This window comes from Hypomesus transpacificus, chromosome 10 (genome assembly GCF_021917145.1).
Source record: "Hypomesus transpacificus isolate Combined female chromosome 10, fHypTra1, whole genome shotgun sequence".
Taxonomy (NCBI): Eukaryota; Metazoa; Chordata; class Actinopteri; order Osmeriformes; family Osmeridae; genus Hypomesus; species Hypomesus transpacificus.
Window position 1 is genome coordinate 5,336,321 of NC_061069.1, and position 21,896 is coordinate 5,358,216.

General features: G+C 42.1%; 3 protein-coding genes across 5 annotated transcripts; all 3 read left to right on the forward strand.

Moving 5' to 3' along the window:
* Positions 1 to 922: 922 nt before the first annotated feature.
* LOC124472794 (ATP-sensitive inward rectifier potassium channel 10-like) lies at positions 923 to 6,948 on the forward strand. Its single transcript, XM_047027848.1, has 6 exons — positions 923 to 1,113; positions 4,291 to 4,636; positions 4,971 to 5,182; positions 5,519 to 5,650; positions 5,831 to 6,008; positions 6,386 to 6,948. Exons 2-6 carry the CDS (start codon positions 4,291 to 4,293, stop codon positions 6,802 to 6,804), a joined length of 1,287 nt encoding a protein of 428 aa, XP_046883804.1. The 5' UTR covers positions 923 to 1,113; the 3' UTR covers positions 6,805 to 6,948.
* Positions 6,949 to 8,324: 1,376 nt separating this feature from the next.
* Positions 8,325 to 12,128, forward strand: LOC124472795 (natural killer cell receptor 2B4-like). 2 transcript variants are annotated; one of them, XM_047027849.1, is made up of 6 exons: positions 8,414 to 8,520; positions 9,418 to 9,726; positions 9,874 to 10,155; positions 10,312 to 10,413; positions 11,221 to 11,264; positions 11,386 to 12,128. In XM_047027849.1, exons 1-6 carry the CDS (start codon positions 8,466 to 8,468, stop codon positions 11,560 to 11,562), a joined length of 969 nt encoding a protein of 322 aa, XP_046883805.1. In that variant the 5' UTR covers positions 8,414 to 8,465; the 3' UTR covers positions 11,563 to 12,128. The 2 variants fall into 2 exon arrangements, with proteins under 2 accessions (XP_046883806.1, XP_046883805.1); XM_047027850.1 differs by lacking the exon at positions 10,312 to 10,413 and having other exon boundaries at positions 8,325 to 8,520.
* Positions 12,129 to 16,839: 4,711 nt separating this feature from the next.
* LOC124472796 lies at positions 16,840 to 21,824 on the forward strand. Of its 2 annotated transcripts, none has more exons than XM_047027851.1 (6): positions 16,840 to 17,931; positions 19,034 to 19,354; positions 19,554 to 19,814; positions 20,169 to 20,300; positions 20,456 to 20,502; positions 20,594 to 21,824. In XM_047027851.1, the coding sequence occupies exons 1-6, from the start codon at positions 17,865 to 17,867 to the stop codon at positions 20,759 to 20,761; spliced, it is 996 nt and encodes a 331-aa protein (XP_046883807.1). In that variant the 5' UTR covers positions 16,840 to 17,864; the 3' UTR covers positions 20,762 to 21,824. The 2 variants fall into 2 exon arrangements, with proteins under 2 accessions (XP_046883807.1, XP_046883808.1); XM_047027852.1 differs by having other exon boundaries at positions 16,843 to 16,957.
* Positions 21,825 to 21,896: the final 72 nt, after the last annotated feature.

Here is a 21,896-nt window from a genome sequence, read left to right on the forward strand (position 1 = left end):
TCCCAGGCCCTCTCTCTATCCCCGTTTCCCTTGTCCAATAAAGAAAAGCTTCGTCACCGTTATATGAGCCAGAATGGAGGCAGTATTCGCCTCACGAAATTCGCTCTCTTTATGTGTTTCACTCTAGGACATTCTGTTCAAGCGCAAGAGGCCACACGAAACGCTGTTCACAAAAGGCAGTGAATGCAGGCCCGCGAGAGTATCCTAAACAAGTGTGTGTTTGTTTGTGTGTGTGTGGTTAGTAGACCAGGTGTCATGCTGAAGCATCCTTAAAATAAATTCTACTCAGATTACTGGCAGGTTTCTAAATAAGTTAGCCTTCATTTCTTAGTGAGACTAAACCTATTCGCTAGTAAAACCCATAGGCCTATGTTATCCAAGCATGGGTAGTTATAACTCACCAATCTTGTTTGGTGATAAATCGTAGCTGTATTTTCTTTTAGTGGTAACAACGTTCTGCATCATCACACACTTTTCATCTGAATTATTATTGTTTTAAAAATGAAGGACCAGGCTGAGGCTGAACGTGGGGCGCTACTTTTTACTGTACATGTTTTTTCCATCGTTCAAGACCCCATTCCAACTCAATAGGGCCTATGCTATCGAAGCAATGCCATTTCAAAAGACAATTAAAACAGATTAATGAAAGACACTAACATTTTGTATATGACAATCAAATCAGCGCCAATTGCGTGACCAATTAATGCAGAACGCACGCGCAAGAAACCGAATCGAAGTGAGAGAGATTGGGTGTTTGTGGGTGTGTTTGCATGTGTGTGAAAGAGAGAGAGAGATGACCGCTTATAAAGCCAAAACTGAAGGTCTAATTTCAGATAAAGTGTGTCAGGGACTGGGTCAAGAGAGGAGTCCGAGAAATGATACTCGTAACCTGCATCAAGGGTGCATCCGTTTCGAGTGTAATAACTTAGAGAATTTATACTACCACTGCAGCGTCCAAGTTGGAATGCAATGAGTGGGTTGCGTGAGCATGCGTATGATAACAATGCCGACATGTGCAAGACACAAATGCCGATGGTTCTTGTCGTGTAATACAAGATCTATGCATCTAACTTAATCTGCATGCTTCAATTAATCTTTTAATCCGACTGCAAGGTAAGTAATTAATCTATTTTGGGTTAACATACATTTAAAATAGTAATATTATAAAGCAGTTTTTAATAATCACATTGTGCAGCCCACTGAGTGAATATTATCTCAAGTAATTTCAAACACAACAGTAACAGTAACAACCTATAATGAGCTGTAATCATATTCATTCACCAAGTAATGTATTATAATTACTGTTGTTTGTGATCTATTTCACATTTATTAGCAGCATTACATAATGAATGTCATGTAAATACAAGACTTGCAGGTGGTCCAATATAGTTGCTCGTACCTCACTTCATACACTGATAGAGTTTTTAATTTTATATTATTTGGCAGTCCTGCTTGTGGAACAAACCAACCCACAAAATATAACTTTTCAGCAATCCATGAACAAGATGTTCCAACTCCCCCCAAAAATGTAATTTATTTAATTACTAATCTAATCAAATGTATATCTATGCTGTAAACCCCCATTATGGTACTCTCTGCTTAACAATTTCCAGATATAACTTAAAAAGTAGAACAGAATCATCACTCATGACGTCTTTATTTTCGCTTATCCCAACCTAGCAGTTGACGACTCTCTAAGAGCCAATCACATCAAGCAGAGGTGGTCACATCTGTGATAGATACCAAGAACGTTCCTGTTTCGTCCCCACAGCTCGACTAAGTTACAGCTATCCACATGGATCTCTTTGAATCCTAAGGATTTCCCCTTGGAAAATAAGTTAAAATTAAAGAAAAATAAAAACTTTGAAAAAAAAATTGAAAAATTGAAACTTTTACTTAAGACTGAAAAATCTAAAGAATACCTAGCATTTTGGAGCTTAGGGGTAGTGTGATTTACTGTAACATGTGTTTACAGTTATATTTGATTCCAATTGAGAAAACTTTATTGTATATTTACAGTAAACCCTTCTTGATCTTTAGGACCAAAGTAAAGATTGCTTACAGTTTGAAAGAACTTTATTGTGTTTCTCATGAAGTGGAGGGATTCTAATAAGTGATTAGGACCGCAGTGCAACACTACATCGGAATTACTATTGAAATTCGTGTGTATGAGTGTGTGTGTAAGAGATGAAGTGTGAAAGAGGTATGGATTGAAGAGAGCGGGAAAGAGAAATGGAGAGAGGAAAAGAGATCCAGAGAGAAGAGAAAGAGCCAAAGAGAGATAGAGAGAGGAAAGACAGGGAGAGAGGATTGAAGGAAGAGAGATAGAGGAAAAGAGAGGGAGAGGGAGAGAGGGAGGGCTGATAGTGTGTTTCAGATGGTGGGGCATTACTCTACTCTCCAGAATACTAACGAGGGCCTTTGTCACAGATCTCTTTCTCTCTTTGCCCCTTTTCCGCTCTCTCGCTCCTCCTTTCACATACACACACAGACGCACGCGCATACACACACTTGCACACACTTGATTTTGTCAATGGTGCCTTTTGTTCCTTTCATCTCTGTCCCAAACAAAGCATTCTTGTGTATGCAGGACGGAAGGAGTGAGGGAGAGAGAAAAGGAGAAGGAAAGAGAGAAAAAGACACAGAGACAGACGAAAACATGCAACACGCTTTAACAGTTTAGCGAAGGCAAAGTTTTGATTCTGTGAAAGGGTCAGCACTACATAGACCACGAGAGCTCATCTGTTACCATGGAGATGGAATATATCCTGCTGGAAAGGTTAGTTTATAAAATGTTATCAGAATACTTTTACAGTAATGCTACTCTGCTGACTGCCAATCAACAGAGACAGAGCATACCCTCAGTAAGAGAGATTGCAAAGGATTGTGTGTGTGTGTGAGAGAAAGAAAGAGATGCAGTGATTACAAGAGGAACAAAATTATGATTGAAAGAGGAAGTTTTCAATACTGTCATTGTAATTAGGAGAGGCCCATCATTGCATAATCAGAGATGTGTTGTGTAATTAACAATAATGACTTGCGTAAGATCTGCATTGTATCTGAGCTATTTTCATGCAGGGTGTTTATTTGAGCAGTCACAGTGTGTGTATGTGTGTGTTTGTGTGTGTGGGTGTGTTGGCATGCATTTTGGACATATACTTTGTGGTGTGTGTGTGCATGCAGGTTGGAATGTATGCATGAATGTGTATGTGTAGTGAGTGTGTGTGTATGGGTTCATTTAGTTAACGTGAATGACAAAGCTCTCAGTGTCCCCCTGACACTGTGGTGACTGAGAGAATACACTTACAGCAACAACACATTTAGAGGAACACAGAGAAAGAGAGGGAGAGAGAGAAGAGAAAGAGAGATAGAAAGAGAAGAGGAAGATACTGAAGAGGCTGAAAAGGAAGGGACAGGACATATGTGGTTCTAGTCCAGAAATGTTGGCCCCAGCCCGGACCAACTCTTATCAGCGTCTCTTGTTTCTAGTCAGAAGTTCACTCTTTGTCCACTAAAGGTCTCCCAAGCTGGCACTGGCATTGAAGCCTTTTTTGGACTTCATCTAGATAAACTCTGTGTTTCTCACTTTCTTTACCTTAATTGAATCGTGTCCGTTTCTCGTTTCTCCACACTCACAGACGAGCCTGAGTATCTATTGTGTGTCTGGATAATGTACATCCTGTCATCCTAATTCTGCACCTGCTCCTGAAGTCTCTCCCTCTTTCTGCACATCTAACCATTTTATCGTTCATCTCCTTCTCTCAATCTCCACTCTTCTTCTACTCTTCACTGTCATGTTCCATCTGTGGTCTACGTGCGCTGGAAGTAAGTGAGTGGGTGTTTGTGGGTTTGCTCTTTGTTTCCACTGTGGAGGAGTTCATTCTCTCATATGCATGATGTTCTTGACCCCGATCTTTGCTGTGGTTGTGACTTGACTTTGCATGACACCCAAACTTGCAAGACTTAAAATAAATGCTGCTTTTTCTTTTCAACAAACAACAGGCTTTGGTGCTGTACAGCTCTTGTGGTGCAGCCAGTTGAGCGGAAGCCTTTTTCTAACTGACTTGTTTCGCTAAGCCATGTCTGACTTCCTCTTTCACCCCGTTTCCTGACACGATATACCAGTTCACACCATTAATTTTTTTCCCACCAGGGGTTATGAGTGTGAAAAAACCCCTAACTGTCAAGTTAACCACACAAAATATCCAAACCGTATCTTCCATGTGTTTGACTACCTTCCCATATCAATGACATAATCTAGTATATCTACTACATTTGTATTCCTTATAGATGACATCCGCCACACCCCCTTCCTCCCGTAGCTCCTCCCCCCAGAAGGTGTGTCACTCCCAGACGCAAACGGACATTCTGAAGCCCCTGTTGGGCGGCGGGAGCTCGGGCGGGGGCGGGACCCTGCGGAGGAGGAGGCGTGTGCTCTCCAAGGATGGGCGAAGCAACGTGCGCATCGAGCACATCAGTGGGCGGAGCGCCCTGTACATACGTGACCTCTGGACCACCTTCCTGGACATGCAGTGGCGCTACAAGTTTTTCCTCTTCACCGCCACCTTCGCCGGGACCTGGTTCCTGTTTGGGATGTTGTGGTACCTTGTGGCGTTGGTGCATGGAGACCTAATCGGTAAGACAGGAGGGGGAACCACAACCAACATGTTCAGTCTACATGAGTGTTGTTTTAGCTGTTTGATGTGCCAGGGAAACACCATGAGTAGGTGCTGGACTCGACACACAAACATCCCCAGCTCAATTTAAACCCTAGGACACGTGAACTGAAAGGTCTGTTCTGTTGGACGTACTGTAAGGGAAGCACGGAAGTTCCCTGTGAAGATCAAACAAAACCGAATCTGTTTTCTAGTGTTTAGTGTGAAGCTAAACTAACCAGCGTAACTTGTACATCCCTGAAACACGCAAGGTGAGTTTTTCATGAGCCCTCTGACCCTCCTCCACCCCCCCAGAGTTTGACCCACCGTCCAACCACACTCCCTGCGTGATGCAGATGCAGACCCTCACGGGAGCCTTCCTCTTCTCGCTGGAGACGCAGACCACCATTGGCTACGGCTTCCGCTGCATCACCGAGGAGTGTCCCGCCGCCATCATTCTCCTCATCCTCCAGCTAGTTATCACCATGGTGATGGAGATCTTCATCACTGGAACCTTCTTGGCAAAGGTAAGGGTATGGATCACACCGGAACGAAGAAGTCTCTCACAGATTCATCATCATATTGTGTTGGGATCTTTGTCTACAGGTGTGTTGTCTTTATTTTGTGCTGGCTCAGTGCGACTCATGTTTTTTGACCTAGGTAGAAAATACAATTCAACGTCATTCAGTTAAGAGTTAAGTACACAGTCCTGAAGATGTGGAACTTGGCCCAAATGGACTTCCAACCTAGCTGACTCAGCATGCATGGAAATGGAATTGATCCCAACCACAATCCACACTCCAGTACACTCAGACAGAGACCTGCTCAGTGAACCCCCCCCTACCTCCCCCCGACCTATTTAGGTGGCTCGGCCAAAGAAGAGAGGTGAGACCGTCAAGTTCAGCCAGCACGCCGTGGTGTCCAGTCACGAGGGACGACCCTGCCTCATGATCCGGGTAGCCAACATGCGCAAGAGCCTCCTGTTGGGTTGCCAGGTATGAATCTCCAACTGTGTCTGTGTGGTTGGCATGTGCTGTGTGTCTCATTTCATCTCTTTTTCCCCACACCTGTCAATACGACCGATAAAGGATCCTTTCATCCATCAAAACAAATCATATTTGCTGTACAGCGTACGTGTGAGGAGATTCTCCCTCATATTGACTGTCTGGTCCCAGGTGAGCGGGAAGCTGCTCCAGACGTCCCTGACCAAGGAGGGGGAGACGGTGCGTCTGGACCAGAGGAACGTGCCCTTCCAGGTGGACATGTCCAGCGACAGCCCCTTCCTCATCCTGCCCCTCACCTTCTACCACATCATCGACGACCTCAGCCCCCTGAGGGCCTGGGCTGCCAAGGGTACACCCTCCTTCATCGCCCTCCTTCATCACCCTCCTTCATCACCCTCCTCGAGCGCCCTCCTTCATCGCTTTATTCTTTTTCGTTCATGCACAATTGTCGATTAGGATAAACGTGTCTGCTTAATAGAGAAATGTACATTTATGTGAGGCTAGCATTATTAAGGCCATTATCCAGTCAAGTGGCAACTTTTATCTCTCTCTCTCTCTCTCTCTCTCTCTCTCTCTCTCTCTCTCTCTCTCTCTCTCTCTCTCTCTCTCTCTCTCTCTCTCTCTCTCTTTCTCTCTCTCTCTCTCTCTCTCTCTCTCTCTCTCTCTCTCTCTTTCTCTCTGTCTGTCTCTGTCCTGTCTGTGTCATCTCTCCCTCTCCCCTCCAAGGTGGTGGATGGACAGATCTGGACCTGGCTGACTTTGAGCTGCTGGTGATCATGAGTGCCACTGTGGAGCCCACCTCAGCCACCTGCCAGGTGCGCACCTCCTACCTCCCTGATGAGATCCTGTGGGGCTACGAGTTCCCCCCCGTGGTCTCCCTCTCCCCCTCTGGGAAGTACGTGGCCGACTTTGCCTTCTTCGACAAGGTGGCCAAGACCAAAACCACGCCCGTCTTCAAGTCGTCCTCGTCGGGCTCCCCGCAGCACGGTTACCAGGGCGGGGGAGGCGGGGGAGGCGGGGAGGGCGCGGACCCGGAGAAGATCCGCCTGGAGCAGAGCTACCGGGAGAGGGGGGAGGAAGGGGGGGGAGGCAGGGGGAGGGTGAGAGACAGTAGCCCGCTCAGCGTGCGCATCAGTAATGTTTGAGGGGTGAGGGGCGGTGGGCGGGGGTCATGTAAAGATGTGTTAATGCACACACAAAACATCAGAGTTAGCATGTAATGTATGTGTGTACATATAGTACATGCACGCATGAAGGGACTGCCCCCCCCCCCCCGACACACACACACACATACATACTGACACATATACACACACACAAAAGCGCACAAACACATATGGGTTTCAAGCAGGGTCTGTTATAGTTAACTACATAAGTACACTACTATAAGTAAGGGGAAGGGGGTAGTCCCCCTTTAATGCTGTTTTCACATATTTTTTATAAACTATGTCATTTTGACCCTACCAGGCTACCCTTACATACACATTCACACATAAGAAAACACAATTACAAAACACTGTAGGCTTTCTAATGATTTCCTGAATGGTATGTGCCAATCTATTGTAGTTTTAATTTTAGCTGAAAGCACTTTGAAAAATATATTACACTAATGTACGACAACAACAAGGAATGTAGAACTCAAGTAAACTTTACTCTTTAAAGGTGCTGTGTACATTCTTGATGGTGTCACTATGCATTGTCTGCACAGATATTTCTGTTATTATCAAAACAGCAGAGTTAGCACTTTATGTTCCGTTGCACCTTAGGAACACTTGTAGCACTTCTCACTGGAATTTAGACGTATATAACATAACTTTTAACTTCACTAAAACACTGAAACAGCTTTTATAATTGCTTACATTTTTTATTTGACTGTATAACAGTATATGAGTTCCCAAAGTGAGGTCATTTGTTATAACTGGGCTGACTCGCTCTTAGTTCATAGGTTAGTTTAATGAGTTGTTTTGCAGCTGTACGTGTAAGCACAGAGTTTAATATTTTCTACATAATTGCAAAGGATATTTAGAAGAATCCATAGCAGAGGAATCTGCTAGCCTAAAAGCACTTCCGATGTAACATTATTACAGTAAGATTCTTTGCCCAGAAGAATGTATGTGGCTGTATTATTAATTAAATTGTAATCTTGAAAGGACATCATTGTTTTATGTGTAATGTTTTGGGGGGAATTCTATGAACTAAACTTGGATGTGTAATAATATTAGTTTCCTTTCAGGATGATGAGCAGAGAGAATCATGAGGAAGTCTTAAGAGGATACTGAATCTGAGTAAAGTTGATGGTAAAACTACTGTGTGGTGATAATGATGGCGATGATGATGATAATGATGATAGCGAAGGTGGAAGTGTGTCCAGTGAAAGAGGTTGGATGATGATGATTTGAGATGTTTTTGTTGTACCATGTAATACTTTGATCTCCTAAACATCAAGCCCCTGTGTGTTTACTGATATCTTTTGAGCCATGTGCGAACTGTGCTTTTCTGTCAGTAAAGGGTCGAAGACTGAAAGCCTGAGTAAAATCTTTAAATAATTGTCTACATACATAATGAATCTAGGAGTGGTAAAATGCCCACAGAAAAAAAAAACAATCAGTATATCTAACAACTTGGCAACACTTTACCTTAATAAGGGTCCCTTTGAAAGGGGTTAGGGTTATATAGGGCTTCATATGTAGTTCATAAGCACAGTTATGACAACGTAGATTTAAAAATTGTGGTTACGAGGTAGTACAGACTTGTAACGGAAGTAAGTTAACTTCCTGATTCTAGATTGTCACGCATTGCATCGAAGATGTTTCTATATCATCTGTACATAGCTGTAGCTCTAACTACTGTCTATAAACAAGGTAAGAACATAAATATGTATGTAACAGTATTGCTGTTACTGACAATTTGACTTGTTTCAATGATAGGTTTATTAATGATTAATTAATGATTAATAATATAATTACATGCTGCCGTTAACTATAGTTTCCCATCTATATTTTGTATCATGGTTTTTATTCTCCTTCTACTGGCTGTTATCAACCAAGAGATTTGCAATTATTTTAATAATGTGTGAACAAAACCTTTTTGGCCCATAAAAATGAATGTTCAGTGTATTGACTGATAGTTTCATTTTTTTCTTCCTGTTTGGGTTAAGTTGAGAGAATCAGTAAAAAATAGTTAAACATTTTTTTTTACGGTTATAAGGTGAGATACACAACATACTGTATGGTTTAACTTAAGGGAAAATATGTGTAGTATGTCCTTAAATATACACGAAGTTGTGTGTGAATATTCAGATAAACCTTGTCAACGACAAGATGACAGGAAACAGGAACTGGCTGCTTAAAAATTAAGCTGTGGAATTCAAAGCTCAAAAGTTCAAAGCTCATGTTGTTCACATTTTCCTGATAATGTTTATTCTTAAAATGTATGAAGTTCTTTCTTAAAATAAATGCAAAAGCCAATGACATACACATACTCCTTACTCCTGCATGCTTAAAAAAAAAAATATATATGTATAAGTATTACAAACCACTACAAACGAGAACTACAAACCACCAAAATACAACGTGGAGATGGATTGACTAACACTGTCCCTAGCAAAACCTAATGTACATCCTTCCCTGGTTCACTCTCACCTGACTTTTAGTCACTGATATGCATTACTGAATCATTCATGGATTCATGTGTTGTTCCCTCATGCTTAATGCATAAAACCTTCATTTAATTATAATTGATTTATGTTTGTTCCACAGTTTACTCTGAGGAGACCCCTGTGTTTGTGCTGAAGGGCCAGGATGTCTGTCTGGAACTCAAGGAGCATGCTGATCCAGAAAATGTATCATTTGTAACGTGGACATTCCAATCTGTCAGTGTATTGAAATACTTCCGTCCTTCAAATTTTCTTCAACTTTCAGAAGATTATAAAAACAAGGCACACTTTTCAGAAGGAAACTTCTCCCTACTTATCAAGAACTTTGAAAAAGCAGACAGTGGACTTTATAGCCTAAAAGTGACACGTTCATCTAAAGAAATCGAGACCATGTATTTTATTGTGGTTCAAGGTAGGCTTGTTCCTCCCTCTTTATAGTTACATTGCATTGATATATCAGAGAGTTTGATACACATGTTGCTGTTTGTATTTTTACCAATCAAGAAATACACTGCAACTATATGTGGTACTGATCCACAGTGTTTGTGTGTGTTTCCAGATAAAGTTGACCCACCAGTGCTGACAGTAGACTCAAACACCTCCACTGCTGACCCCTGTAACATGACTGTGACCTGCAGAACTCTGAACACCTCAGTCTCCTCCACCTGTAACACCACCACCTGCTCTCAGGTGGGAGGAGACAGAGGAGGGGTTGTGACCTCTACTGCTGCTCTCCTCATCTATGTATCTGGGGGGTCCATCATCTGTAACCACAGCAACCAGGTCAACTGGGCAAACGATACCAAGGAGATTAAAGGGCTTTGCCCTCTTTACCCTACAGGTAATCCTGTCAACTGTACAAGCACATTGTCGTTCTCTTTCCTTCACATACACACACATGCACACACATACAGTTTCTCTGTGCTTGCATTGAAGGATGATTAAAGTATCAAAGTGTTTAGTAGGTCTTACCTCAAATATGTTGTTGTGTTTGCAGGCCAGATACAAATCCCTATTATTGTCCCTGCAAGCACAACTGCTGTTTTCATACTGATCGTGTGTGCTGCCATAGGTGTTTATGTGTGCCAATATAAGAAAAGTAAGTAAATGACTGTTATAGTCTGTTGTACCTACTCTGATGTTACTGTAAACCAATACTTAAATGGGATATTCAATTGTTTGCTGAGATTGACAAACAAGGTAAGTCACACGTTGTGTGGAAGAAATTGGGATTTCCTGTGTGCTTGCATTATTCACTAATCAATAGATCTCTCAGCTCTGAAGGCCGGAGGACCATCTTTTATAGGGTACAAGAATAAACATAGATAGTGACAGTCAGGCAGTAATAACGTTACAACAGTCTCAGAGAAAGAGATTCACTGCTCCCAACACATGGCAACTCTCAGACTAGAGAGTTCATTGGTGGAGCTCTCCTTGTAATCATGACAAGGAACATTTAGCCAGTACTTTCTCTTGACCCCGAACATCTATTAACTCTGACAAATAGACACAATCTACTCTTATTATTAGCAAGCTTACATGAGAACATACCAACTAGTATCCAATGACTAGGTCTATTGATTAGTGAATAAAGCAAGCACACAGGAAATACCAATTTCTTCCACAGTTGTCATCATAAAAGTGCATGGATTACATAACGGAACACATTTTTGTTATTCAAATATTATAGATTTCAAGATTTCCTTCCCCCAAGTATGGTACCAGAAAAAAACTGAACATTGTAATTATGTTTTTAAAATGTACTGTAGGATATCAACTGCAGACAAGTTGTTTCACTCAGTTGATAAACTCAATATCTTCACTCATGTTAACAACTGTGGTCTTGGCATAAGAAACAACAAACACAGAAGATGAGACACTTGCTTTGTTTCTGGATGTGTTTCAGAGACAAGAACTGTATGTGTCAACTCAACATATGACTCTGTTCAGGTAAGTAAGAATTGACAGGAAAATAAACAAATGCCATGACAAGTTGCATACAGTAGTCACAATGCTACCAGTGACTGCATGTGTATTCTCTACATCGTTTTGGAATGATCCTCATGCTCAGGGGGCTCCTGTTGATCAGTCAGCTGACAGCTGCTCACCAACCATCTACAGCACAGTGCAACTCCCTAAGCCTGAGGATCCGGAAACCATGGAGATGACCGCCAACGCCACACAACTCCCTAACAGCATTTACGCTCAGGTGACGAAAAAAACCATCAGGCATACTAGCACTAGTTAAATATAACTTTTGGAATTGGAAGATGATTATATTTCTTGAATTGCACTTTTATTTTACAATTCATTGAAAAGGAAAGCTGGTGCAGTGTTGTGGACTTAACTTATATTGTATTCTCCATTTCGGTATGCAAATATAATTTAGTGTTTAAAAGAAAATGTACCAACGAGTAATGAGAAGCCTAAAAGTGGCTTGAAAATAAAGAATACATTTGATCATCAAGCTGTTATAAAACTGCAACAACAAACTGTCAATTGTTGACCAAGTTAATGATTTGAATTGCAGTTGTGAGTATTATGTAAATAATGAAATCCTGTGTTGTACAATGAATGTGTCATAGTAAGTTACGGACCAGTTCAGTGAAGTTCAAAAAGCATCCTTAGTCAAACATTTATTTAGTGCTTTTATATTTGTCTTTACTGCCGCTACAGGGATAAGTATGGCTCAGTGGTCAAGCATTAGACTGATGATCAAAACATTACATGTTCTAATGCCCCTCCATACATCATTTTGCATAAAAGCGTCTGCTAAAGGAATGACTGTTTGCATCCAAGTGTAATACCATAAAGTGTTTATCTAATTCTTCTGCTTGCTGCCTTCACCATTGGTTCTGTTATACTAATATGTTCTGAGAAAGTATTATGTTGCTCAATGTTGAATTCCTTCTTTTTTTTTTGCGATCAAATGTTTTTATTCAGTATAGTCACACAGGGTGGCAGAGCACCACCACATGGGGCTCTTTCAAATTACAAACAATATGCTGAGACATGAGAACGTGTCCCAGGACCAAAAAACACAGAGGAAAGAGGGGAAGGAGGGAGGGAGACATTATAAAAATCACAACAGTAAGAATGATGTCTGCAGCTTACAAATAAGACATACAGAAACAGACATACACAAACACACAGACAAACAAAATACATTGACAAAAGACAGACATAAGAGGTAAGGGATCACAATTGAACACATGCACAAATAGACATAAGAAGGTTATCGCACAAGTGTACAGCATGGATTTCAAGGATTCAGCAGTGTTGAGCCATGTGTCCAAAGTCTTTTCTGATGCTCCATTTATGGTATCTGTGGAGAGTTCCATATATATGACATCCAAAAACGAAAGGGTCCATGTGCGAATAGACAAGTCATGAGGCGGTTTCCAACGGGTTGCAATCATTCTCTTGGCAGCTGTAAGTCCAGCGAATACAGCATGTTTTTGAGGTTTAGAGAGCTGAAGGGCTGACAAATCATTCAGAATCAAAACACTGAGAGTAACAGGTACAGTATCAATAATCAAGGCAGACATTTTGGACGCAACAATGTTGCAAACTGACAAACAGGAGGGCAATCCCAGATCATGTGAAGATATGTACCTTGTGCGTTTAGTGGGCAGAAAGTGCATAAAGGGCTGTTAATTACTTTCATGTGATGCATTTTCACACATATGTCCTATGAATGAAATTCAATGAATCTGCTGATGGTCTGGATTGCGTGATACTTCCGGAATGTTAGACCACACACCATGCCAGTCAAGATCTGTGTTCAGGACTGGGGAATCCCGTTCTCAGACCCTCTCAATAGGATGACCAGAGCGTCCGGATATCACCAAAAAAACATATGCCTTGAGTGCTGATCTTAGTTGAAGGTGAAAGAAAATGAGGAACGTGGTAGACTGAATGCGTTTTGTAAGTCGGAAAAAGGTAACAAGCCAGCCTCGCTAAAAATGTCCTTTAGATAATGAACCCCCCTCTGTTCCCACTGTGGAGCTGTTATAGGCCTCCCACCAATCAGGAGTGCTGTATTGTTGAATAACGGAGAGAGTGTATGCCAGGTACATGCTATATGGCAATGTGTTTCAACCAATCTCCGATAGATAATGGGCCCAAAGCGTAGCTGGCACTGTTTATTAGAGATATTAGCAAAAAGAACGTCATGGAGTGACCATGGCTCTGTCATAGCACTTTCTAAAGTGCGCCAGCAAACAGACGTATCCGGGTCAAACCAGGGGAGGAGAGGCCTTAACACATAGGACCAAAAGTAAAGTTTAAAGTTAGGAACTGAAAGGCCACCATCTCCCTTCCTCCTCTGTAGAGTGGAATTTTAAGTCGCGGCTGATTGCCTTTCCAAAAAAATGTTGACACTGCTGACTGTAATTTATGCCAATAATCAGAAGGAGGGGAAAGAGGTAGCATAGAGCTCACAAAATTGACCCTGGGTAAAATATTTATTTTAACCACAGAGATACGGGCTTGAATAGACATGGGGAGACCCATCCATTGTCCGATCTTTCGAAATGTTGTTCAGAGCAACCGAGTAGTTATGGTTAAGAACCTGGTTTAAGCAAAGGAAAACCTCTATACCCAAATATTTAAAATGTTTAACCACGGGGTCGGTAGCAGAGATGGTGGAATTGCAAGCAGGATCATTTAAATGAAGTAGTGCAGACTTTGACCAGTTAATTTTAAAGCCTGATAAGCTTCCATTCTTTTCGCATAAGGATAGAAGGTGAGGAAGAGACTGGGAGGGATGTTCTAAAAAAACCATAACATCATCCGCAAACAATGAGAGGTGATGCTATGTATTGCAAATGCATATTGGTGACACCATAGTCGATTGGCAAATGGCTTGGGCCAGAGGCTCTAGGGAGAGTACAAATAATGCAGGACTCAAGGGGCAACCTTGGCATGCAGATCTGGACACTGGAAATAAAGAGGAAGAGGTGCGTCCGGTTAAGACTCGGGTTGAAGGGTTAGAGTACATAACTTTAATCATACCAATGAAAGTGTTACCAAAGCCCATCACCTCCAAGCCTGACCATAAGAATGACCATTCAAGTCTATCAAAGGCTTTCATTGCTTCGAGAGTGAAGTGACATTGGCGTCTTACTGTCTTCTGCATCATCAACAATGTTGAGAAGGCGTCTAACGTTATCTGCTGCCATCTTCGTTTTTATGAATCCTGTTTGGTCAGAATTCAAAAATGTTGTCACATGAGACTCCAAACGACTGGCTAGGAGCTTTGCAAAGATTCTTAAATCAGAGTTTAACAGGCTCAGAGGTCGATAGCAAGAGCACTCTGTAGGATCCTTATCCTTTTTCAAGAGCAAGGAAATCAAGGCTCTTTTAACATCCCTTGAGAATTCACCCTTCTCAATAGAGAAGTTAACCGTGTCAAGAAGGAAAGGACCCAGCTGTTCCCAAAAAGTTGCATAAAATTTAGGGGTTATCCTATCAAAGCCCGGTGATTTTCCTTTTTGCATACTCTGTACTGCCACTCTTAATTCTTCTATAGTGATCATTAAGTCTAAGTCGGCCGATTCCTCTACTGATAAGTGAGGCAAGTTAAGCTGATTTAACCACCTGTAGCAGGGGGTCTTATCCAGAGTAACCTCTGATTCATACAAATTAGAATAAAATGTCTGAAAGGATGTATTCATTTCAGCGGGGTCAGTTCTAATGTTGCCATCTGAAGATTTAATAGCAGGTATATCTGCAAAATAGTCACTCCTAATTCTCATGGCAAGTAAATGACTAGGTCTACCGCCCTGGAAATAATAACGCTGTCTCGTTCTATGTATTAGGAATTCAAATTTCTGTTTCAGAATGTTGTTTATTTCTTTCTTGACTAGCAATCGCTCCAAAGCTATTTAATCAGTAAAATTAGATTGCAACAATGAGTCTAATCTGGTATATTCAGCTTCAAGGTTATGTAGGTGAAGTGACCTAGCTTTGAGCGCATTAGAGCAGAATAATATGGTATTGCTCCTGATAAAACCTTTATCGCGTCCCACAATATCCTGGTGTCCGCTACAGTTCCGACTTTGATTTTTGCAAATATCTGGAATTCTGCAATAAACTGAGTGATATAGGATTCATTTTTCAATAAAAAAGTATTGAAACGCCATCTTGCAGCACGTTGAGACAGTCGGCCTTGGGTGGTGACGCAAAATACCCCTTTATGGTCAGACAGTGCCATTGGAAGTAACACTCCGTTAACTTTTAACGTTTTGATGTAATGCAAAAATAAGTTGATTCTGGGATACATTACATTACATTTAGTCATGTAGCAGACGCTCTTATCCAGAGCGACTTACAGTAAGAACAGGGACATTCCCCCTGAGGCAAGTAGGATGAAGTGCCTTGCCCAAGGACAGGACATGTGCTTGTCATCTTAAGTAGACAGCACCACCTTTTAATGAGGCATCTTCATACTAAACATGTCACACAACTTCAGTTCAGTCTTTCTTGCTGAGTTTCTCCATGAGGTGGACCGTGAGGAGGGCAGAGACCATGAGGACCAAGCCCACAGAGAACAGCACGATCTTCAGCATGTACACAGACACACCAGCAGGGGGCATCCCTGAAAACAAAACACACCAACAGTACAGAGATGGTGAAGATCAGTCCATTCTGCATTTATGAAAAAAAGGGGGGGGGGTTGCAATCTCAGACGCTCTGCTTTGTATTGAGGTGTGTTTGTGTGTGCATGTGTGTGAAAGAAAGAGAACAACAATGTGCTTGTACAGTTGACAGGATTACCTGTAGGGTAAAGAGGGCAAAGCACTTTAATCTCCTTGGTATTGTTTGCCCAGTTGACCTGGTTGCTGTGGTTACAGATGATGGACCCCATCAGATGATGGACCCTCCTTTTCTTGTCACGTGTACACTATAAGATCCACTGTCTGTCTCTTGAAGGTTCTTGATAAGCAGGGAGAAGTTTTCTTCTGAAAAGTTTGTATTGTTTTTAGGCTTCTCTGAAAAAGAACCTTTTGATGTAGAGAAGTAACTCGCTACAACTTCAGAGTTGTTAAATTTCCACAATACAAATGATACCGTTTTTGGATCAACATGCTCCTTGAGTTCCAGACGGACATCCTGGCCCTTCAGTACAAACACAGGGGTCTCCTCAGAGTAAACTGTGGAACAAGCATATAACTCATGAACTCTACATTTGTACTCTCCATTGTGGAACATATCATTTACCAAATGATATAGATGACAGTGCATATGACCCCCAAGAATCAATAAAATACTGTGTACTCTAATCAAATTATTTTATCCTCAGAATGGTGCAAAGCTTACCTGATAATTGTCCAATACTGCTCAGTGAACTACAAAGCAGAAAAAAAGACATTGTGGACATCTTTATGCTCCGTTGACATTTCTGGACTAATGTGTTCCATTTACTACGTCTGTGTGTCTGAGGTGGTTTCTTATTGGTCTGTGCCGATGACACTCACTGTGGCTTTTAGAAATACATCAATACTCAGTCAGACCTTGTTGAAGGCCACCACCCACAACATGTTAGGTCAATCTGAGGGAATTCTTGGTGCGCATGCATTACTTTCAGAGTGATTGATCATCTATCTGGAGTCCTTATAATTTAATGAATCTGTTTTAAGGTAGGCATTATCTTTTAAAAGTGGACCTTGTTGAAAGCTTCCTCCTGTTTTTGCAGTTTTTCATTTCCTGTCTAAAACCACACAGCTACATGGCCGTCACTAAAGAGGAACTTTTCTCAAGCGGCCTGAAGTTGTTTTTTTCCTATGGTCATTTCCTCAAAACTATGTTAGCAACACCCACAAGCTGAATGCAGGCAACAGCTAGGCAACCGCAAAGTCGCTCAAGGCTTTACAAATTTCTTATTGTTCAACACCAATGGTGGATTCTGTAGTTTCTAAAAATACATGAGGTATTTCTTGTATACATGAAGCTGTGCAGGTTACACAAATGCAGGGAAAAGTTAGACTAGTAGAAATGAAAGTCAGCAATGATGTGTATGCATGACAGTAAGAAATATACAGTTGCTAAACCAAACAGACGCAATGATAAAATATGACATGCAATTGGGCTAACTCAAATTAAGGTTAAACATTTATGTTTTTGTCAACCTTCAAAAAGAGCAAAATTATGAACTCAAATATTTTTGGTGGAACTTGTGTTTCAACTGCAATGCACTGCCTGTCTACAACCACAAATCAAGATCTGAGGCTGGGGTAATGTTTCACACTTTTACAGAAGCTTTGTTACATGCATTCCCATTCAGCTTTTCTGATACTTAATACATTCATGGTTTATAAAGTCACATCGAAAATAATGTTGTTTCACATGAGGGTACTGGAGGACTAGTTTCCATGGCTGGAGTCTGGGGGTCCATGGTTCATCACATGACTCATGACACCCCTCCCTCCTTTCCAGGGTTAGAACTCACATATGGTTTTAGTCTCTTGTAAAAATGTGTCTGTCCTTTTAAGAACCCTCAATCCAAACAGTAGACCTAACTGACTTGCTGACTGACTAGCTTGCTAAATGGCTGCAACATCTCAGCTCCTTCTGCTTCTCTGTACTGTTTCACTTGAGGTCATCCTGCAGCCAGGTAGGCATTCACTTGAACTATCTTTACAAACATTTTCATAGTACATTGGTGTGATGTATGTGTGGTCTGTGTGGGAAAGGCTGGTGGTAAAAGGTTCTTTATCAGTTTATTTTTTTATAGAAGAACGTGAAAATAGTTCAAGTTCAAGTATTTTATTGTCAGATACACAGAACAACACAAGGTCAGACTGGGCACTGAAATTCTTGGGACAAGACAACGCAAACCAACCTGGTATAACATAACATATAAGTACTTCAAACATGGATTATATCTATGATAAGCTAAAAAAAGCCCCCTTCTCCCAGTGCGTGCGTATGTCTGTTATCTCGGAGCACACTCTTCTTCTTACCACACCCTGGTACCCTGCGAATAGACCAGGGTTCTTAAAATAGACTTTACATATGTCTCTTAAAACATCCCTCCTGCACACCCTGTCCTCTTCTGATGAGGGATGTGTTCTTTAGGGAGGAAAGTTTGATTGTAGTATAATAATATTGACAACAAATACTGGTAATACAGGATAAAGAACCTGGAGCACGAGGTTGTCTAGTAACAGAGGTTAGCAGAAGGACTGCGTGAACGGCAAAATCCTAAAAACTAGACATTAAAAAACGGTGACACCGGCTTGCTGATGACCCAGTGTATGTGTTTAATCTGCCTGATGAGTTGTGGACCCATGGGTATTCTTACCTAGTCCTTCTCCAGACGTGAGGGGAAAAACTGAGAGAATCTGAAGACAAGGCAGTCAAAATTCACTCCGGACTTATTGAATACAAAAACACTCACTTATCACCAACCATGTCTGTAACAGTACCAGTCAACAAAATGATCCAGCAAAGTAAAAGTCATGGTTTATTATTTAAACGTTGTAAAATAATGTATCATATAAACGTTAAAGATCCGCTGTGGAGATCAATAGTAGCCAGCACCATGTCAACTCATGACTCATAAATAAACACTTCACGTGGCTGTTTTACCATTCCATACTGTGACCCGTGCGACAACCTGGCATTTCTGAAAAAAATTATAAAAAATTAGTCTGTAATTAATTGTCTGTTGTATTAAAAACAAAAATCCCTTTTAACTATGTCTCCCCTCCCAGTGGACAGTGCAGACGCCCCCATTCTCGCTGTCAAGGGGGGCTCGGTCCAGCTGGACGTCCAGGCCAGCCTCAAGGGCATGGACATCGAGTACATCTTCTGGAGGTTTAACCTCACACACAGCGTGTTGCGCTACAGCAACGAGTCCAAAAACCCTCTGAAGGTCTACCAGGAGTACGAGAACCGGGTGGACCTGAACCCCAAGACCTACACTCTGGTTCTGAAGAACCTGCAGGAGACGGACAACGGGATCTACAGTGCCAAGATAACAGACCACCGTGGGTACGAGAAGGACGTGGCTAAGCATGAGCTGCACGTTCACGGTGAGTGTCTGCACCGTGGTAACCATGGTTTCTGTCGGTGTTCTAAAGTGAACATACACGGCATTGAGTAGCATTTCGTAATGTTGGGTTGCGATCTTGGTACATTGCTCCTAGAGTGATACTCCGACATGCGACAGCATTCCCTTTGGTAGCGTGTGATGCTGACCTCTGACCCCCCCCGGTCTCTCCTGTGTCCCAGAGGCAGTCCCAGACCTGGAGTTCACCATGCTGCTCATCTACTTCAACTCCACCGAGGGCTACTGCAACGTGTCAGTGACCTGTGCGGCCGGGGACAGCTCCGTGGCCTACACCTGCGACCCGGGCGGCTGCACCCAGGACCTGGCGGTCCTCGTCACGCCGCAGCTGCTGCTGGGCGTCACCGGGGCCGGCGGCACGGTGGTGTGCAACGGCAGCAACCTGGTCAGCGCCAGGAGCCGGTGGGGCCGCATGAGTGACGTCTGTGAGTGTCGGAGCGCTGGTTCACTGGGCGCTACGCCGATACCGGAATACCTCACTTGGCAACGGTCTAAACGCTGTGCTTGGTGATAAAAGTGGAGGTATACAAGTGAAGCGTTCTTCTGTAAAAGCAAAGCAATGACAAAGGTGGGACTGTGTGCTTTGTGGGGCTGTGCATGTGTGTGTGTGTGTGTGTATGTGTGTGTATGAATGTGCGTGCATCCGTGCATACGCATGTGTGTTTGCATGCGTGTGGTCGTGTGCTTGTGCATGTGGGCACATGTGTGTGTGTGTGTGTGTGCACATGTGTGTGTGTGTGTGTGTGCACATGTGTGTGTGTGTGCGTGTTCCTCTCCAGGCACTGAGGAGCTGGTCTCCTCTCCCATGTCTCTGCTGGGGCCCACTGTGATCCTGGTGGACATCCTCACTGCCCTCCTCCTCATCTACCTCCTTCTCTACTGCCTGGTCATCAGACCTAAACACACAGGAGGTACCACCAGCATGTCATGACTCCATTCAATCACTCTTACTAAATACACGTATTCATTTCAATGACTAATTACAATGACTCATCACGACGACTAATTACACCCCAGCCCCTCCTTACAGTAATAAACTCTAATCACATTTCCTGTGCATCAACAGTATTCACCACCACAAAGAAAATGAAAATGAAATGTGCCTCCATCGAGGTAAGTCTTTTGAGATGATCATGTTCTTACCACACTAATCTTTCTCAATCTACATTTTCTGTTTATCAAATTCTGTTTGCTCTTTTCACAGTTGCTGCACGTGAATGAGTTTGAGGAAGTGTTGAAGGACCCCTCCCTCCCTGACTATCTGAGAGGAGCAGCCATCTATAGCATATCACGAGGCAGGAAGCCCCCTCTGCCTCGCCTGGGACACCCCATACCAGACCACACAGACACCTACACACTGGCCAGACTATAGACCCCAGGAATGTCTCACTAGATCAGTGGGAGTCTGAAAGACAGACTGAGGTGTAGTAAGACCTCTTGGCCACAAGAAGGCAGGTTTGCCAAAACTAAAATAGAAGTTGAAGCCAGAAAAATGCAGAATCGCATCTTATTGGGGATAGAAAAAGAAGCTGTTGAGTGTTTACATATGACTCACTGCGCTGTCTTGGTCAATCCTTGTTCAACTTCGTAATATCAGACTTTAAATCTGGGTTAAGATGAGAAGAAACTTCAAGATAAAAGCTTGTTAAAATGCACTTTATACATGTATTCTATTTATTTTTTGTAAAATGGATGCTTTGGCCTGTCTGCCCTTTTCTTCTTGCCATTTTAATTAAAACTATTTCCTCTGGCAGGTTTATTTACAGGTTTCTTCCCTCCTTTACTGGATTTGCAGTGTACGAAAAAGTTGAGGTGCTGGATCCCTATAACCAATCATTTTGTTGACATGTTGCATTGTATTATTGAAATGTTTTTTTGCAACTTTGGTTAACACATTTAGGATGTCAATTGTTTGTCAACAATAGTATTTCATGAATTGTTGAGGACGTCACCCATTCTACAGTAATCCATGGTTTTACCAGAAGAAACTTTAGTTTGTTTGGTCGCAGTGGGTGACAAAAGTTAGCATTTTAGTATTTTATTGATTCTATGTGTATCTGGGTGTCAACCTGCCCCCACCTCTCCTATGTTAAAATCTGGAGTTGCTGGACAAGGTCTCAACATGATAGATCTCACACCCCATTCTGTAACTTACAGTTGATGAGAAAGGGTCAAGAAGTGGTCTGATTGGTTGTTCTTGTGCATAAAATGAGTGGTGAAGAATTGTTATGTGGATTCTTCATCTCCTGAGACCTTCTCCTTAGTTTTGGTTGTTCGGACAATATTTAACCCCCTACATATGGGAGCAGTGGTGCTACAATAAATAAAACAGTACTTAATTTCAATTGTAGCTGCAAAACTAATCATGAATATCTGATCACATTAACACACCAATAAAACGGTGTTCTAAAAGATGTCTAAAAGTCTCAAATTAGATTGACTTTGAGTCATATTAAAACCACATGATCTAGGCCTACGACTAGGTCTACGACATTCATCATGCTCTT

Coding starts and splice junctions, on each gene's coding strand:
- LOC124472795 (XM_047027849.1), top strand. CDS start 8,466: ATGTTTCTATATCATCTGTACATAGCTGTAGCTCTAACTACTGTCTAT. Junction 10,414..11,220: donor TGTGTGCCAATATAAGAAAA/GTAAGTAAATGA, acceptor GATGTGTTTCAG/AGACAAGAACTGTATGTGTC. Junction 11,265..11,385: donor CAACATATGACTCTGTTCAG/GTAAGTAAGAAT, acceptor CCTCATGCTCAG/GGGGCTCCTGTTGATCAGTC.
- LOC124472796 (XM_047027851.1), top strand. CDS start 17,865: ATGGCTGCAACATCTCAGCTCCTTCTGCTTCTCTGTACTGTTTCACTT. Junction 17,932..19,033: donor TGAGGTCATCCTGCAGCCAG/GTAGGCATTCAC, acceptor CTCCCCTCCCAG/TGGACAGTGCAGACGCCCCC. Junction 20,503..20,593: donor TGAAATGTGCCTCCATCGAG/GTAAGTCTTTTG, acceptor CTCTTTTCACAG/TTGCTGCACGTGAATGAGTT.
- LOC124472794 (XM_047027848.1), top strand. CDS start 4,291: ATGACATCCGCCACACCCCCTTCCTCCCGTAGCTCCTCCCCCCAGAAG. Junction 5,651..5,830: donor GCCTCCTGTTGGGTTGCCAG/GTATGAATCTCC, acceptor GTCTGGTCCCAG/GTGAGCGGGAAGCTGCTCCA. Junction 6,009..6,385: donor GAGGGCCTGGGCTGCCAAGG/GTACACCCTCCT, acceptor CTCCCCTCCAAG/GTGGTGGATGGACAGATCTG.